Below are 21,094 nucleotides of genomic sequence, written 5' to 3' on the forward strand. Positions count from 1 at the left end.
TGTTTTGGTCATTTATAATGAAAATACAGAGTGACTCATCTGGTGTAGTTACATTGTGATCAGATGACCTCCTTGTACCTAAAGCAAAAACCAAGGTACAAGTGTTCAACTAATAGTTTCAATCAATCACTACTATATAAAACACACATATATCAACAAAAGGAAACAATACTGTAATATGCCAGACAATATGGAGTCGAAGAACCTGGGGTCCTTAAACTATTAAGGAACCTCAAAGCTCTATTGGCTGCTGGTCTCAGAGTACTGATATGCTGATCAGTGTGCACTGCCCCTCATCAGGGTTCAGTCTAGGATTCTGGGATATGGGGCCAATTTATTTTCCGAATGATGCAACTAGTTATCAGCTGTAACACTTAAGAAATCATAAGCATGAAACAAAAGTGTAATCAGTCAAGTTAAAGCATCAGTCTCATTCAGTCAAACTCTCAACTACATAATGCACATCATATGTAAACTACTTAATTAACAGCCAAGAACATTACAACCATGGAGACATGTGAAATTTCTACTGATCATTATGATACCATGCCATGTAGGCCAGCAATAATTTGTCTGCACAACTGGCATAAAAATGCAGCCTAGATGAAACAAATCCTCACCAAAATCTTTCACATGTCCCTCACAAGTGACAAGCTACCTACGGATTGGCAGATGGCAAACATTACATCTATCTTCAAAACGAGTCAACTACTGCTGTTTCCTTAACAATGCAAATGTTACATTAGTCTTGAAAAGGGGTTAATCACCACCCTGTTTCCTTGAGAGGGCACAAATTACAGTATTGTGTAGAGAAATCAGAAATATTAACAATTCATTGGAAATAAACAACTATAAGACAATGTATACATCTAGAACTATAAGACAATGTATACATCTAGAACTATAAGACAATGTATACACCAACAACTATAAGACAATGTATACATCTAGAACTATAACACAATGTATACACCAAGAACTATAATACAATGTATACCCATAGAACTATAAGACAATGTATACATCTAGAACTATAGGACAATGTATACATCTAGAACTATAAGACATGTATACCCATAGAACTATAAGACAATGTATACATCTAGAACTATAAGACAATGTATACCCACAGAACTATAAGACAATGTATACATCTAGAACTATAGGACAATGTACACATCTAGAACTATAAGACAATGTATACACCAAGAACTATAAGACAATGTATACATCTAGAACTATAGAACAATGTATACCCATAGAACTATAAGATAATGTATACACCTAGAACTATAAGACAATGTATACATCTAGAACTATAGAACAATGTATACCCATAGAACTATAAGACAATGTATACACCAAGAACTATAAGACAATGTATACATCTAGAACTACAGAACAATGTATACCCATAGAACTATAAGATAATGTATACACCTAGAACTATAAGACAATGTATACCCATAGAACTATAAGACAATGTTTACATCTTGAACTATAAGACAATGTATACATCTAGAACTATAAGACAATGTATACACCAAGAACTATAGACAATGTATACATCTAGAACTACAGAACAATGTATACCCATAGAACTATAAGATAATGTATACAGCTAGAACTATAAGACAATGTATACATCTAGAACTATAACACAATGTATACACATAGAACTATAACACAATGTATACACCAAATCAGAAGATTTTGAATGGTTCCCGAGTTGTGCTAGTTACAAAGATCTATTGTAACAGTGATGTAATATTGATGGTAAAATTGTCAGTAACCTTGACAAAATTGAAACATTAAAAACCATAAGAGGAAAATCCACAATAGGCAATTCTCCTTCCAAAGGCATCCAATTACGTTTAAGGGTTGGAGAGCTGTACTGGTTAAAGTCAGTGTGAATGTACAGACAGATCAACAGACAGATGGGAAAGAGGATTACTTATCCTGCATTCGGGACTCAAAAAATCTATCCATTTGTTGCACAGCATCTGCAAAGGCTGCAATTGCCATTATAAGTAAGCAAAACCAAAAATTCTACATCTCTGACCATTTTGCACTTTGAAATGCTTGAAAGTAGTAACAAAAATGATTAATACATCTGCAATTTTTATGTGGCAAAATTCAATGTGGAAATGCTAAATTGCTAGTTTCAAGTGCCAATCTGCCTGGATGTGGCAACTCTGATGAAATTTATAACATTACTTTGGCCCTACAGTCCTCATCATTTCTAAATACAGAAAGTGATTTGCTGTGCTAATGTACTTTCAAATGGACCTGAACCCCTTATCTCTTAATGTTGGTGATATTTTATTAGGGAAATTACATTAGAATCACAATTCTTGTGTGAGATGCATGGATCTTGGGTATTAAAACCTACCTATCAAGAACTACCACATTTTCAAACTGTCCATTCTGTATACAGACAAGTTCATCCTGCAAAGTCTTAAAGCTGTGGATGATATGTTCATTGTATGAAAGGGTCTGTTTCACCACACGTGTACTGACATCTATCACAGTGGTTGGGTACTTGCTGCACAAGATTTCTGTCATGGGTAAACAATTATCCATGGGATCCTGATAGGAAATAAAATAAAATATTCAGAGCACAAAAATAAGCAAATAAACAGAAGGCGTAAGTGGAAATAATATCACTTAACCTGGCTTGCTTAACTTAACAATTGACTATTTGATTCACCTGGCTTGCATGGTTTGACAGCTGACCATTTCTAGAAGCTTCAGGATTGCTAGGATTTCCCTGGAAGTCTTCAGGATCACTAGGATTCCCCTGGGCAAATTTCTTGTTAAGTCAAGCAGATTGGTTACCTATGACTTTTCCCACTGGAGACACTAATTAGGATTATTTTGCAATTTGTGCCACATATTTTCTGGATTACCTTTAGAATCAGTGTCACGAAATTAAACTTTTATTTATTGAATACATGTACTCGAGTTTCGTTTTTTGTGTACATCAATACCCGAGGGTGATTTATGTATACTGTGTCGTATTTCGAAATAGTGAGTTGGGTTCATCCCATGCCGCACTTGCAAAGTGCTCTCGATGGAATGAACCAAATGCCTACAATGCACAGACTGCCTGTGTATAAATACCTCACCATATGTACATTTCTTTACAATACGAAATAGTCTTGTCAGCGGGCAGTCTGCTTCAAGGACTTGCACATCTTCAGCTGTAGAGGTATGTAAATTTATTAAATTCTAGTCTATAAGTTATAACTACTGTATTACCACGTTTATTTTTGTATGTTTGCTATGTAACTTTGGTGTATGCAGTATAATGCACATATTTCTGTTCTTGTTTTCGACTTAGCAAGGGATTTGTATTAGTAATGTAAAAGCTACAGTATTAAGAACTGTTTGATATAGTAAGATTCTTATCGAGCAGGATTAGATTTATTTTTGAACCTGTCATTTTGTAACTACTGTGCTGATAATGTAATCTATATAACTTGCCGTATATAATGTCATTACGTTATTATGCCCATGTCATGTATAATACACAGTATTGGATATATTTTCAGCTGTCTGTGACCGGAGTGTCTCTGTCTGTGTCTGTGTCTGGAGTGACCAGAGTGTCTAATGTCCAGAGGGTCTAATGTTTGGAGTATTCTGAGTGTTTCGAAGTGTTCAGAGTGTCCCGAGTCTGCAGCAGATGTGAAGCTGAACTGTAGCAGCCATGGAGCTGAAACAGTGTACTGATGACAGAGTGTATCTCCGTACATGTAATTTGTTAGCCATGGGCTAATTTTGGGTTTCATGAAACGCAATGTATCTTTCGGGACAGTAAAGATAAGTTGCATATCTGTCCCTCTTTTTTTGTCACCATAATTTCACTACCTGAGTGAATGCATTTTACTAAATGAGTAAAATTTTACATCATTTACTACCTGAGTAAACTATATCCATCGTTTCATTGTCAAATCGTTGTGAACCATTCACCCCATGTCTTTATAGTTGCTAAATTAATTTTTTTGTATTTTTCATCTTTAAGTCTGTGCGTTCATCAAATCCAATATTTGGATTATATATATATATACGCACATTTTCATAATTAGTTGCTCATTCAAGTCATCCATTATTAAACATTGTATTTATATCATTGTCAAAGGTGTTCTGTTGTGAATCCAAAAATCCCACCCGGTTATCTTGTTACAATCAGAACCAATAAGAGGAAGGCATAGGCCCAGATTCCCTCCCAGTCAATTGAAAGGGCATCAAAAGCACATGCATTTGAATCTGGGAATGTGGAGACGAAGGTGGAAAGCATGTTGTTCTACCTTATCACAAACAGGTCTACCATAAGTCCACCACTGCACACTCAATTGAAGATAGATGGATGGAGGGACCACTCTGTGTGCAGTAGCTGTCCCCTCCTTGAAGGAGAATTGACCAAAACATTTAGACTGCTTGAATGTGTCCAACACCAACAAAGGTAGTCCTGTATCTCACTTGCTACTTGCAAAGTCCAGTAGCAAGTGAGCACCTCAACCTGACAAGCTTGTGTCTGAGCAGATAGTGACCTGAGGTTATAGCTTGCAATGGAATTCCCAATGCTAGCCATTCTCAGTTCTGCCATTGAATCACTGGCAACAAAATATACCATCTACCATATTTTTTTTGCAAAACTGTTGGCTGTTCAGACTTGTATCTTGGGTTTGGAGTGAAGAAATTCAGAGGCACCATGAAGTGGAAAAGTTGAGCTAAAATACACTGAATCTATATATTATTATGCAAACAAATTCTTTGTTTATATTGACAAACCATCATTACAGTGCACTGTCATAACATAATCAGCTTATGCTGACATCTGGCCTGAGTACCTGTATGTTGTGATACACTCAAATAGGAATGCTACCGGACCAACTAAAATCGACCAACCTCTGAAGGCAGGAACAGTAACTGCTACAATCAACCAAACAATGGTCAATTCCCTTTCTTTTGTTTTAAATGTACCTAGAAATAATAGTTTTGCTGAGACTTCAAAGAAAACTAATTAACTCTGAAGCATCAATAGTTCTGTATATTTTCTAAGCAACAACAAAAAATCAGTCTCAATCAACATTTTACAATTATTTGATGTTGCTGCCACAATATGAAAAGAGCATTTGTTTTGTCCTCCAAAGCTGTTCTTTAGTGGTGACTTCAATAATACATGCACCTTTCATCAAAGAAAGCAGACTACAATCTTCCAAAAAATTTAAGAACCTTTCATCAAATGAAGTCTGCACCAAACTTAAATAAAAGCAACGGAATCTGATAGATTGTTGAATTTTCAGACTAGTTTGTCTTCATTTAATCAAAGCACACTTTTAATATTCTCCCTTCCCTGCCATTTTTGGTAAATGCATCATTTTCTTCAACCAAATGACTTGGCTGGCTGTAACACGATTTGGTCTATAACATGGTCAGGTTCTGTGGACCCCAACCACCTTGTTATAATGGGGTCATACTGTTTATGGCCATAACAACTACTGCAACAACATCTAAAAAAATTATACTTATGTCTTGCTAAATCAGAGGCACCAATTAAAAGAATGTTTCTCATATGCAAATCAATATTATTTTACTTTTATGCAGATAACAATACAAACATTAAATAAAAGGAATGAAAAGAAGACCTTGACATGCTTGATAAACCCCTGAAGATAAACATCATGGTGATAAGGCCAGGGATGCTGAGGGTTGATTGGAAGTGAACATCTTCTCTCTGAAACTGTGTTGAACAAGGACAGTGTGTGTATCACCTGAAAAGCAATGTACATAAAAGTCTGGCTTTTCCAATATTATGAATTTCCTTGTATTCCTGGTAGATTATGGTCATGAGTATAAAACATGGTCTTGATTAGAAAGTGCCTTATTGTCTCTGTTTCACTTCTAATTCAACATGAAGAAATTTGTAAGGTATGATATACATACTGATACATTTAAAGAATAATAAGGCAAATGACTAATAATCATTTATGACTGTTCAAGATCAGAAGTAATTTTGAATAAGGTTTATATCATTCTGAATTTCATTCTCCACCTTTTGTGTAGAAAATTATATCGAACAAAGAAACAAATGCAAAATGATATCAGGTACTGTATCTCCTCATGCTTTTGTGTGTGGATAACAAGCATCATTTGACCCCTGCAACATGGACATAGGCTGAATCTTCGTACAAGTAACTAACAAAGAACTTAATGACAAGGATTCTATAAAACAGCACTCTGACATACCTTTCTTACATGTATACCATAAACCCAGGCAGATCACTTATTAAATTAGTTTTCAAATGGGAGATTAGTTATACTGGATAAGAATTTAAAAACTAAGAAGTATGTAACAGTTATTGATAGTCACACTATCTATTTATGCAAGCAAGTCAATAAAAATACTAAAGATTATATATTTTGTATACCAGATTGATTCTCTCGGCTGTTTCTCCAGTGACAAAACTCCTTCCAAAGGTCATGAGGTGAGAGGCAATGCATTGTGATAAGAAGTCAAATTCCAGGACATGGTCTGGACAAAATGCAGTATTGGACAACTGTAAAAAAAAACAGATGTAAAAGATGGTAATTTACCTAGATGCAATTCATTTCATGGGCAAAGAAAGTCTGTGCTATTAACCTGTAACCTTAACCATTCCAAACCATGACTTTATACAGATATAACTGAGATCTGGCAATCAATACACATAATATCATAGATGCTGCATAATACAGATATGACAATGAACCTATTAAAAAAAGTAAATTTCAAGTTAAAAAAATCATTCTGACCTGTGATACCAGGTGTTGTACAACAGCCCTCCTCTACTTTGTAGAGCTGAGAAAATAAAGGAAATGGCGCTAAAATACTTCTTAATGATTTGTTGGACAATCATAATATGAAATTCAGTAATTTCAACCCACTGATTTACAAGAAAAGGGTGTAATGGACAAACAGATTAGACAGACTAGAAAAGGGTACATACCAAAATCTTCCAAAGCATGGGTATACTTATCAGGAAGTGCAGCACATTTTAGAGGAAAAGATATATCAGAATAAATGGAAGCCTGGATAATAGTCATAACAAACTCAGTTTGGACTTCATCAGTCTGCACTTTAATCTCAAATTCAACACATACAAAAGGTAAAAACCACCCTGTTAAGGTAGAGACTACTAACTACAAAAGGTAGAGACCATGAACCACAAAAGGTAGAGACCACCCTGTTAAAGTAGAGGCCACTAACTACAAAAGGTAGAGACATCCACAAAAGGTAGAGACCACCATGTTACGGTAGAGACCACTAACTACAAAATGTATAGACCACTAACCACAAAAGGTAGAGACCACCCTGTTAAGGTAGAGACCACTAACTAAAAAATTAGAGACCACCAACCACAAAAGGTAGAAACCACTAACTACAAAAGGAAGAGACCAACCATCATTAGGTTAGTGTGCTGCTCACTTGCAAAAATGTCCAATTTAGCTATGTGTATAACCCAACCATTTTGGAGTTTCGTATTCACTGTATTATATCACCCATAAATAAATGTAACTACTCTATACCTAGATCATGGCATATGACATTGGCTTCAAGGTTCTGACAATATTGATATTTATTCATTGTATTTTGTACCCTATAAAATGTGTATTTAATATAAACCTTTAGCACAGCATACAACACTGGCTCAAAAGTCTGGGACAATATTGTGTATTCACTTTATTATATACTATATAAAATGTGTATCAATTTCATACCTAGAGCACAACATATGACACTGGTTCGAAGGTTCTGACAACACTGCATATTCATTGCATTATATGGGCACAGAGAAGTAATTAAATTCCCACAGACGATCATTCTAATCTGGTCAGATTACTCTTCTGCTGTTGTAAGACCAGCAAATCATCTGTACACCCTGATCAATTTGGCCTAGTGAAATCTCTACCTGTCAGCAATGGTTCAAGGTTCAAGCCTACTACTGTGTGCAATTTACCCATACGTAGACTTCTTTTGAAAAAATTAATTTATTCTGGTAATTGTTTTCAACCGAATCAACAACCTTCATACAATTAAATGTATTTCATACGCCATCACGCACACTGTTTCAATATATTTAAAAACTAAAGTGTCATTTGACCCTTGACACTAAAATGTAAAGAGTAAAAAAGAATATCTTTGAGTCATGTGTATCTGAGTCATGAGTATCCAACTCATGTGTATCTGAGTCGTGTGTATCTGAGTCATGTGTATCTGAGTTGTGTGTATCCGAGTCATGATTATCTGAGTCATTGAGTCATGAGTATCCAACTCATGTGTATCTGAGTCGTGTGTATCTGAGTCATGTGTATCTGAGTTGTGTGTATCTGAGTCATGATTATCTGAGTCATGTGTATGAGTCATGTGTATCTGAGTCATGTGTATCTGAGTTGTGAGCTCATAGCTGGGATTGTTCCTTATTCAAGGAGCAAACTGATGCTAAAGGTATTTGACAACTTTAGGATATTTATACTCCTCTCCAGAATTGTTACTTTCTGTTTCTTTGGACCAATGAGAGTCTGAATGGTCCTCACTGGCAGGTCATTTCTGCGACTGAGACTTCCTTGAGCCATTGTGATTAATTAATGAGCCAATGCATGAAGATAACATGAAGTGTATATTGCATAATTCCCTGCAAAGAATATTTGAAATAAAATCCTCAAGATCACTGACTGGTAATTGCTGATGACATTTTGATTATCAAGTTCCACGCTTAATAGGCTCTCAGTAGTTTTCTGGTCTAGTCAAAATTTCCTCTTGAATCACCTAATTTTGCAAATAATGGAGAATGTCTTCTCTGTATCAACAGAATACGGAAATGACAAAAGGAAATTTTATAGTAAATTATGTTCCTCCAAAAAATACTTATCCAATCAAATTAATGTTAGGAATTACTTCTGCCACCTTTAGAATCCAGCAGTCCTATGACACTGGCACATTCTCTCCAGAAAAAAAACAAAGGGAAGTAACTCTTATAAATTACCTACCCTTATCACACTACATGTATCGGTATATGGTATTCCACATACCAAATATCATCCATTTTAACTTGAACACTCGTTGAGACAGGATTCTTGCATTGTGGGGAGGGTCGGGAGGGATTTATAGTAATGTGAAAATTTCTTTTCTATATAAAGTACATCACCTAGTCACATAAACATTAGGAATATAGGTAAGAAGAGGAGGAAGTGATGAGCATCCAACTTTTACCTAAAAGCACAATGTAGAATCAAAAGAACTCTCTATTTTAAAGGGTAAAACTCTCCTAATGATAGATGACACAACCGAATATAGGTGTATATACAAGTGCAAGTAACTATCGCACACTCAATAAATAAGTAAAAAAGCATGGTTTTCTCATGCAAATCCAGCAAAAGTTGACAGGTCCAGTCCAAGGACACAGTTGTGTCAGTAGTGGCATAATCTGGTGATTGGCTAGGTTGCAACCACAAGGCCAACAAGATTTGTGAGGCCATGTCACGCAAAGAGAAAGAGGAAAAATTGGTTTGAGCATGCCATCCGACTGATTCCATTATATAATTATATCTTTAATTGTGAGACATTGTGTCAAAAGGAAAGGCTCATAGAAATAGCTCGTATTTCATATTATATACACAGAAGCCTGTTTTAGTAGTGAAAACTATCTGTGTCATTAAAACAACTGAACCATCGTAACAAAACGAGGTAATTTGGATCCATGGATAGAGCATGTAGATCCCTTTCTCTCAATGCCAAAGCCAAGTCTATCAGGAAGTATGTATTGTATGACAGGTGACAAAAAATGCATTAATGGTGGGAAAAATGTGGGCAGTTTCTTGTTCCTCCTTCTTGCAAACAGTTCTAACATTGGTCAACCCCATAGCTTGCACACTTGATGGAAGACAGATGGAAGGTGGGACCATTCTGTTGCAGTATATGTTCACTCAATGACAAAGAATCAGCCAAAAGATTGTGCCTGCACACAATGTGTGACACCTGAATGATTACCGTAAATACTAGTGTATAAGCCAAATAATTTATGAAAGGGGAGGGGGATTGGCTTATCCGCAGACCAATGTCTAAACCTGACAGTTTTAGATCTTTTTGTTGACTACTGTAATAGCTGTAAATCTTGGGACACAAAACAGTAATTTTTCCATGTCCTAAGACATAGGCATGTAAACAAAATATCTTTTGGAAACCCGACATTTATTAAACTGTTATAAAGTACTATGATTGATTTTGTTATTATTTTGCAAGTGCATATTTTCTGATTTCTCCAAGACGAAATTAAATAAAGGTAAATACGGACTTCATAATTCACAAACCGGTTGAGTTTTCATGGAAGACCAGGCTGAACTATAATGTACAGTACTTAAACAGTGCAAAGCGTGCATAGCATCACTTGATTCCTTATTTATTCATAATCATATTAGATGCAGATTTTGCTTTATTCATTGTTTCGACCAAATTGAATTCTTCCAGATAACATTTCGGCTAGTATTTAATAGCTGTTTCATTTATGCTGAATAACGTGCTCACGAGTTACTCATTTTCAATGATATAAGCAATCCTACAAATTGAGGTAATATTTTAAAAAAGGTATGCACATTTAATTGTACAAGGCACATAACCAGCACAATGTACATGTTCAGGAGGAGTGGTAATAATAAAGGCTAAAATTTTCATATAGATCAACTAAGATCAACATCAATCAATTTTAGTTTTGTGTTTTGACTGAATAGACATCAACTTTCCACACAAAGGAAAGCTTGATGTTTCAGAGTCTCCAATGTTTGATAGTTGGCGAACTGGTCTTTCATTTTGTGACAGCAGTACAGGCCAGTTAATCATTAAAACCCTGAAACTGGCTTGTGTTAAGAGGGAATTTTGACTGGCAACTATACCAATACATTGATGTGTAACTGCCTTTTATTCCATAATATTAGCACAATTACAGTAATTTTTAAAATGAGGTGTAAGGCATACCTATGAACTTTTCAAAAGCCAAGAAGGGAGACAAAATTAAAAAGAAAGATTGGGACCTAAAATTGGGAGGTTTCTCGTGGAATTTTTAAAGACTTTTTTTCACTAAATATTGATCAATCTTCCTGGTCCAATATGTGTGAAATTCGCAAGAAGACTCGCCGTTTCTCCCTGTGATGCACCATATTTTCCCCCAGGTTGTGCCCTATTTTCATATTCTGGTCAGCTGTGGTCAAACTGCACAATAGCTAAAGATTAGTCTTAAACAAGCAAGAAAGCTAGCGTGACTTAAAAGTTAATCCTTATCAATTTTACTATGTTGTGAAAACGACTGGCCCTCCATTGTAATTCAAAGAAACCATTTTCTACACTATTGTGTGTTACGCAAGCACCAGCAATTGATTGGCAAAAAAATAATTCCCAATTTTGGTTAACTAAAGGTACCAAAATAGCCAGCCTCATGGTACCTTACATGTGGCATCTATTTTTCCCTCTTTGTATAACCGACCTTATTCCCTTATTATCAACTCATAAAGCATTTAGCATTGTTTATTATAAAACATGTATTATGAATTAGTTTTTTGATGACACATTTGCTGCGTGGTATGTATTTTCATTCCCTCATTTAATTTAACCATGGTAATTAACATTGGTATATATGGTATAAAAATGCCAGGTGTTCACTCGTGTAGGTTTCTTTCGTGGAAATGGCGCTATAGCATATGGAGTTACAGCATTCATAGTGATCACTCTTGGGATTGAAAATAATTGTGGACGATTTTTTGTTTGTTCTGGCTTATTTTTTATTTTTGTATTCTTGTAGAATTTTTAAAAAAGTCATTAATTTACATGAATATTGTTTAAACTTAACAGTCTATTTAGTGAAGAAGCAAATTCTTTCTAGTAATTATTTTGTCACAGCAATAATTCACAGGTGATACAACAGAACATGTAGGACTTTTCTTGTTTAGAAGAAATGAAAATTGAAGACATAATGTAATAATCGGGTGTTCCTTGCTAAAATCGGAAGATATGAAATCAGGAGGTAGGCGTGGAGCAACCCCAAAAATCAGGAGGGTTTTTCTTCTTCTCCTGGCATGAAAGTTGACAGGCACGGTGTAAGGTCACTTACATCAAAGCAACTACAGCTCAGCTTTTTCAGTATTACATAATTTTTGAAGCATTATTTCTGAAACTTCATTATTGAATTTTGGAAATATTAAAGTTTAGCGCAATGGTACCCATGATTCAACTCCATGTGATGTGCTTAAATCAGCACGCAATCACACCTACAATGTACATGCAGTGGCGCTATTATATAAACACATACAGTAGCCTAATTGCAAGCGTTAAATCAAACCATATTGTCATTCGTTGTGTTGTCATACTGGGATAATATTTTAATGAGTTAGGTATTTACAATTTCAAAGCAAAGTAAAAATGTAATTATCGGTGCACTGATATAAAACAATAATGCAAAAACAAAAAATAATTGAGTCAAAATGGTGAGGTAGTGTTGCAGCAACTTGCGATTGCTAAATTCTTGTCATCGTTCGATCGGATTATACACAAATATAAATTATGCAGAAACAATAAGAAAACAGAAAATTAAATAAATTACTTAAGTATACATGTAATTTTTATTAAAATATAAGTTTGCCCAAATAAATGCATTTAGAATTTACCTCATGCACCTTGAGATGTCTTGAAATTGTGGGTCGGCTTATACGCGGGTCATGCACTTTTTAGTGTTTATACCTGTTCAGTTTGAGAGTCGGCTTATACGCAAGTATATACGGTACTGAATGTAGGGGAACACTCATGGTAGTTGTGGTGATAATGTCCTACCTTGTTTCTGAAGGCAATTGACCACCACTGAATTATCCAACATTATTTGGCCTGTTTTCAAATGAAGACAGTCCTGCCAAAGATGGAAGACTATGAGGATTGCCTTCATTTCCAAGGTTGATCCAAAGGATTCTTTCTTGTTGTGTCCACTTGCCACTGACCATAAAGAAGCCAGGTAGCATGTGCCCCCCTCCCCCAACCTGACAAGCTTTCATCTGAGCAGATTGTAACCTGTGGTTGTAGGGCTTCCAATGCAATTCCTGACACTAGCCATTCTCTGTTCTGCCATTGAATCAGGAAGTGCCTGATTTTCATTATGATCTTTATCTGTTGACTTGTTGGACAAGAGATAGGATGCAACTGAGAAAGGTGGTCAAGATTTGTAAGATCCATTGCCATAATGAACAGTTGAAGAAACTCTCACTGTGAAAAAAATATTTTGTAAAAGCTCTCTCTGATGCTAGTAAAATGCAGTCAATGTGTTTGGGAGGAAGACAGACTAGGATCATATGAGTGAGGAACTCCATTACAGGTGCTATCGGGTTGGTTGTAGGACTGGAAGGGTGGCTTGATGGATAGGTTGACTGGTTAAGGCTGCAAAGTGTGCATAAGACATAAGTGCATAATGATATTTGAAAACTGAACCCATACCCTATTTACTGTGCCAAAATAGCTGGATCTGTTAACAGCTGGGTCTGCAATTATATTACTGTGGTCAGCTTGCTGGATGGATGGATGGACAGGTTGGTCAACAGCTAGAGTGGTTAATAATTCACCATAAGAATGCTGGTGACCAGATCAGTTGACAAAATAAAAAAACAACTCCTATTTGCCTGGATTCGTCTCCTATGCCTTGTCCGGGCAGGAAGCTGGACTTTTATACCGAGTGGATTGCCTAGATTTGTATGATGCAACTTTAAAGTATTTGCCAATCAACATTCTTCTCGACAAAGCTTTATGAATCATATTAATCACACTTGATTCAAAATCTCTGTCTGTAAAATGTCATTCATATGAAGGAATTTAAAAGGTGGAGGGGGAGGAGTTTCCACATCCCTGGCTAAACTAGATAATGAATCAGAGGGATGGTGTAAACTTCAAATGTCTTGATCACTAGATTTGAATCAAGCCCTTTCTTCTATGCCCTTACAGTATGTTAAAGGTCAATGTACCCTACATCTTTCATCCATAAAGCGTAGGGAGCCAAGGTAGTGCAATGGTTAGCATGCTGAACACGTGACCGTAAGATCTAGGTTCAGATCCATTGTGGGTCAGTCACCATCCTGTGTCCTTGGGCAAGGCACTTTACTCCAACTGCCTTGGTCCTAAATAACCTACTTGTGTTGCCATGCCATAAATATGAAGGTACAGTTTCGTTAGGCAATTGTCTGTTAATGGAAAAAGAAAAACAGCTACTGATTGAATTTAACAAGGACTGAATGAAACAGTAATTAAATATATACTGATAATGTTATAAATACATTAAAATAAAGTGATATTATGTGCAAATAGTTGAATCAATGACTAAGAACACCTGTACTGAATTACTACAGAGTTGCAATATTGCATTACTGATGTAAACACATGTGAAATGAAATGGTAATGATTTTGCACAAAATATTTCACCAAAATACACACAAAATGTAGAATATACTACAAATTGAGATTGTTGTACCAACAAAATAACACTTGGATGACTAACTCAAAAAAACAGAATTCCATCGATTCTTGATGGCCTGTTTGACAGTTTGAAGCAAAAGTAAAAACTGGCATTATCTGGTATATGTAGCACTAACTAGCAGGGTCAGGGGAATTAATCTGTAAGAGTTACTTCCCTTTATCTATACACCCTGCAAAGTACAGACCAGGAGAATATTTCAAGTCAATGGGAGGACTATGTTCTGGAAGTAGCAGAAGTAGTTCCTATGGTTGATGTAACTGGTAATGTATTTGACAGAAAAACAAACATACCTAGCCTGCAACAAGTTCAAACTTCAGTTTTCCTGTGTTTAGGTTTATAGTTCAGTGCCCCTATCAAATATTCCCCGAGTTCATGTTTATCCAGTGAAGAAAGTTTCTGGGTTGGACATGAGATGTAATCCCAAGTTTCATATTTATTAAGATTGTTCAGGGTTGGTTAGCATTGACAGAAAGTTTGTTTCTGCAATCCGCCATGAAACATACTGCCCTTAAATAGTCCTTCAAAAATATCTTGAACACTGCATAACAATAAAGTAATACAACAAAAATCAAAATACCCCATCAAAACACCCACTCAAATGTTTTTGCTGAAATAATTTTGGTCAATCTTCATTTTTCATCTCACCTTTGCTAATGGTCAGAAATATTTTATTAAAAGAATTGAAACCACCTTGGATTCCTTCATTACTTGCAACATCCTCATAGATTTCTCACATCTGGCCTTATACCAGCAAGGTAATCAATTCAGTTTGTTATATATATTTGCTACTCCAGAATAAGAATTCCAGTCCCCAGTATACTTGTTCCCACTGGATTCTGTAATATGTGGATAGATATACTGATTCTTTGGTCTTAACATAATAATAATAATAATAATAATAACAATAATACAGGGGTCATGCTACTAGGTGAAGTGGGTGATCAAGTCACCTAAAAAATGTAAACGTCACCTTCTTCTGTTAGGAAAGCAAAAAATGACCTGTCATTTTTTTAGAGTACAATGTGTGACAAGAGTTTAAAATTTCTGAGATGCTCTTTTGCCCTAGCCAGGTAGTTCCAGTGTTCTTTTGTTTCTCAAGGTGAAATACATTGCATGCATCAAGCCACCAAACAGCTGGTGTTACACCATCAAACTCTTGCATATTTACTTGCATATGTTTAAATAGCTGATTCACCATTAATCCTTTTGCTGAGCAAGTTTGCCACTATCACTGCCCAGTTTCTGCTAGTTATCGTTTGGTGATAAAAACATACAAACTTGTGTTTCAAAACTTAAACATCCATACCTAAACAGCAATTTGTATTTTAAGAACTGAATATGTAAAAAGTATTTTTTAACTTTGAACATTTTTAATAAGATTTTAACTGCCATGTTTGCATTATTTTCTTCATAAAATCAGATTGAAAACATAACAGAACATGTCATGGAGAAATATGACAGATGTCACTGTGTCTAGAATTACCACTTTATTAAAAAAAATTATAAAACAATGGACATATATATTAAGGAAAATATACAAGTCTAAATATTATGTGATTGAAGATTCAACCTTAAAATGCAATTATGTAAATCAGAAATGTATCGGTCAATGTTATGTTGTGAAATTAGAGAAATGATTGAAGGTCAATGTTGTTTTCTAACCTCACTCATTTTTATGAAATTACAAAAAAAGGCAGTGAAGCAAATACCATTTAACAAATACTATTTGCATGACAATTACTACAGGTAGGTAGGCAAATAATAAAGCCATACATTTGCAATACTATTAATGGACTGTTGCAACGAAGCAATGAAGAGAATGGTAGACTGGTTACATTGAGAAAACCCCTCTTTCTATTAATAAATGCACCTACATGTTGGTTTTGTCAATTCAGTTGGAAAGGAGTCTAGTTCATCCATGTATCAACTTTTTCTGCCTATGAATAGTTATGGAATTGTTTTATCAGCAGCAAAGATATTAGGAAGACATGTGCATTTGTTCTCGTGTACATGTTACAGGGGTTGTATCAAACTAGTTTAGAAATCTTTTCAACAGCCATTTCATAATGAATTTTCCAAAAGTAACAAAAAATATTCTTTAAGAATACTTAATTGAGCAATGTTCTAACCTAAAATTAAAACACTCTAATCCAGTCACTACTATCAGTTGAAATTCATTACGATTTATCTAATGCCATCTTTTAAAGTCATATGGCCGAAATACACTGCATACGAATACGATAATTTGTATACCCATACTGAATGTGTTTATAATATACAAACAACATAGATATTTTCAACTTGATGAAAAATTATTACTTAATACCAATGTTAAATATAAATATAAATATATATATATATATATATATATATATATATATATATATATATATATATATATATATATATATATATATATAATATATACTGAGAAATAAAGGATATAATTCAAATAAGGAAATGAAAATCACATACACACACATAAATATTGCGTTTCTTGCTTTGCTCCCACTTCTCCATGTTCAGCTCTCACCTCTCCTTAAAATTCAACTCTAAATTGACCCCCGATAATAATAATAACAATAATAATAATAATAATAATAAATCTTATAAGTTTTCAACATTTGACTGATGGGGAAAATGATCCTATTGCCATTACAGATAAATTATCATTTGAATGATGTGGAAGATGATCCTATTGCCATTACAGATAAATTATCATTTGACTGATGTGGAAGATGATCCTATTGCCATTATATAAAATTCTAATCTGACTGATGAGGATGATGATCCTATTGCCATTACAGATAAATTATCATTTGACTGATGGGGATGATGATCATATTGCCATTACAGATAAATTATTATTTGACTGATGGGGATGATGATCCTATTGCCATTACATATAAATTATCATTTGACTGATGTGGAAGATGATCCTATTGACATTACAGATAAATTATCATTTGACTGATGGGGAAGATGATCATACTGCCATTACAGATAAATTATCATTTGACTGATGTGGAAGATGATCCTATTGACATTACAGATAAATTATCATTTGACTGATGTGGAAGATGATCCTACTGCCATTACATATAAATTATCATTTGACTGATGTGGAAGATGATCATATTGCCATTACATATAAATTATCATTTGACTGATGGGGAAGATGATCTTATTGCCATTACAGATAAATTATCATTTGACTGATGGGGAAGATGATCTTATTGCCATTATAGATAAATTATCATTTGACTGATGAGGAAGATGATTATATTGTCATTACAGATAAATTATCATTTGACTGACAGGGAAGAAAATCCTATTTTCCCATCACAGTAGAATTATCAATAGCTTTGTCTTGAAATGAATGGTCTGTAGGAACCACATAATTCATGAAAACTGGAACCCTACCAATGAACTGAATTCCCTACGTACCAAGACATTTTCTGCCAGAGATTGCTTCTTCAGGGCTGAGATGAACCTGATTGAATCAGACAAATATAGTCCAATCTTATCCACAGGGAGGCTGTCAGAAGGGTTCTGTACTTTCTGTAAACAAAATAAGATAAATTCCTTACAGCTACATGTTGATTACAGTATATTTTAGTTATCATTATTTCAGGGTTCATTCTAATACTGAAACTTTTAGGGTGTATTTTGGGGAAGTCACTGTTCCATTTAACAAAAATACGGTATGTGATTTTCACTCAAAAATCATGTATTCAGTTGAATTTTTGGTGCAACAGTTTATAAACTGGAATGAATCCTAAAACAGACCCAGTCAGATTAGCTGTGATATAAAACATGAATTTCTTTTGACCCATTTTACTTTTCTTATCTCTTAATCTACAAATGATAATCTGTTAAGACTGAAAGTATTGAGTGTTTCGCATGATCTCCAGGTCTTGAATGTGCTAATGTACTAATAGTCTTGAATATGTTGATATACCAATAGTCTTGATGTATCACAATAATATAAAATAGAATGCTTTTGGAATGAATTCACAATAATTTCAAAATAGTGTTTTAGTCACTTTATTTTCTCTCAAGTTATATCTGAACACAACTAAAAGTGATTCCACAAAGACTTGTATTAAAATAAGAATTAATAATTGTTTACTTGGTTTTCTAAATACATAGACTGTCACCTGACTTATGACACAACAAAATGCCCTGGACCTAGGTCATTTCCAATTTAAATTTCCATCAGATTCATAAACAAAGTCAGGTCTGTTTACATAAATATTAGCAAACAACCAACAAAAATCAGTTAGACCAATATTTTTCAAAGGGAAAAAAAAACAAAACAATGTCCTGAACTCAAATCCAAGTACACATATTTTTAAAAAATGACATTAGTCTCATAGATTTAAACTCCTACCCTCAATTATTGACAAAGGTCAAGGACACAATACAAATTAAATATAAACAAATGATGTCATACCATCAGAAGCCCAAGTGAACTTCTAACTAAATATACTTTTTACAAAGTGTTTTGAAAAATTCATTTTTTGTCATGTGATTAACAGAATCTTACACTGATGCTTATTTCACACAAAATTTAAGAAGCTAGTTGGACAACTTTAATATTTTGCTAACTCTCAAAAATGACAAACAACTCATTTCATAAAGTGCTCACCAATAATGATCACTCATGTAAGATCCTCTCTCTCTCTACATGTGTGGGTAATTGCATGTGTATTTGTATCTAAACACACACACACACACATATATAGATATATTAACATGTATATTTAATTCGCATTGTGTGTTGGCTTTTTTCCATGATGATATGTTATGTATATTGAATTTGCATTGTGTGATTGACCTTTATCCATACCTGAGCATAGGAGTTCAGGCCTACACGACTAATGCCATTTTTTTTATAGGAACATATTACATACCTAATTCTTGTCTATGATTTAAGATTATATATTAAGATTATTACTTGTAAGATGGACATATATTCCTGGATTTGAGTTCTAGATACAAACTTAATTCTGACTTTAGAAGATTCCAGAAATTAATTATGTTTACAGTTTTATTGAAATTTCCATTAAGATAACCCTGATCCTGGTCCTCTAGCTGCATCACAGGTTTTATATTAGGGTTGTTTATTTTTAGAATTACTCATTTCTATCTTAACAACCAAGTGGAATCAGTCTTTTAGTTGTGTTTAGGTTTTATTTGAGAGGATTCATTTATATCAATTATTCACTTTAATTACAAGGTGCTCAATAATACTTTCAGACTAAATCACTATTTTGGGATTATTGTGAATTCATTTAGAAACATTCTGGATTATTTCATTGTGATACCTCAATACTGTTAGCACATCAACACTATTCCAGGCTAATGGTACATCAGCACATTCAGAACTCTATACTTTTGGACTTGTGATAGAACTTTTAGGAATATTTACAAAGTAATTCACAGAACTGTAAGTCCTTTTTAAAATTTCTCTTTACGTTCAAGGAAAATAAATTATTTTAATTTTACAAAACCTTGTTGATTTTCACTCTATCCATTACTTAGAAACTATAGACATGTAAACCATCTCAACCAAGTTGAAAGACACTGATAAAATGGTGGCAGAACAATGAACATAAGAACTTGGGAGACAAGAGTCGGCAAAAAGGTTCTCATGGCTGAAAAAAGAGGAATCAGATAAAACCAGTATATGAAAAGTAATTTGTGAGTGGTGTAAGACTGTTAGAGAGCAAAATCCTCAAAATGGAAATACTAACTAGCGGCTATCTGCATTTTGCTGTTGCAAATTTAACCCAGAACATTTAATTGTTGTTAATGTGCTGTGGAGAAAATACAGACAATCCCTTATGCTGTTGAGAAACCTATTGAAATAAGTGTGAAAAATGATGACTGTAAAGTAGTACAGTTCTGTAAAATGAAGAAGTGAACAAACCAATCAGAATAATGGATAAGCATGTTATACTTTAAGTATCTGATAACCGGAATGTCATATATACATATATCAAGTAAAAGAACAAAAGGGAAGAAAGTGATATGAAAAACTTGTTTGCAGATGATCAAGTGCAGTATGATATACACATCTTCTGAACAATTAGAGAACAATCTTTGCATTTCAATGTGACCCTTTAAGGCTAAGAAATTAACCAAGATATGTAATAAAACAATGATGTACTTTGTCATTTTCCTTTCTCTGTGTGTGTGTGTGTGTGTGTGTGTATGTGAGAGAGAGAGAGAGAGATGAAAATTTTCATACAAACCAACCTCATAAGACCATTCACACACAAGAGTACTACAAATGGGTGTATGTGTGACCTTTTCCCTACCCTATCATATTTTTCACTGGGACCAATTTATTCCTTTATTCAGATCTGAATAAAGGTAAGCTAAGTATTACTAAAAACTGCACCAAATTTAGTTCTTCTAAAAATTTTAGATTTTAAAACTAATCTTTCATATCTAAATGCAAACACTGTCATATCCATTTCCACTGATAACACTGCCTTCTTTATATTTTGGGTGTGGTTACAGGTGTTATTAAATTGGTCACATTT

At 34.3% G+C, this 21,094-nt stretch overlaps 1 protein-coding gene across 5 annotated transcripts in view; it reads right to left on the reverse strand.

Moving 5' to 3' along the window:
* Positions 1-21,094, reverse strand: part of LOC149806683 (guanine nucleotide exchange factor C9orf72-like) — a 43,523-nt gene that overhangs the window by 14,163 nt on the left and 8,266 nt on the right. For all 5 annotated transcript variants that reach the window (XM_089956495.1, XM_089956486.1, XM_089956500.1 and 2 more), the window contains exons 3-6: positions 17,988-18,101; positions 6,435-6,563; positions 5,652-5,777; positions 2,393-2,589 (exon numbers count right to left, since the gene is read on the reverse strand). In XM_089956495.1, coding sequence (XP_089812621.1) covers positions 2,393-2,589; positions 5,652-5,777; positions 6,435-6,563; positions 17,988-18,101 — 566 coding nt within the window. The remainder of the gene's footprint in view (positions 1-2,392; positions 2,590-5,651; positions 5,778-6,434; positions 6,564-17,987; positions 18,102-21,094) is intronic.

The sequence above is a fragment of the Sinohyriopsis cumingii genome, chromosome 1 (genome assembly GCF_028554795.1).
Source record: "Sinohyriopsis cumingii isolate HCF-2022 chromosome 1, ASM2855479v2, whole genome shotgun sequence".
Lineage (NCBI taxonomy): Eukaryota > Metazoa > Mollusca > Bivalvia > Unionida > Unionidae > Sinohyriopsis > Sinohyriopsis cumingii.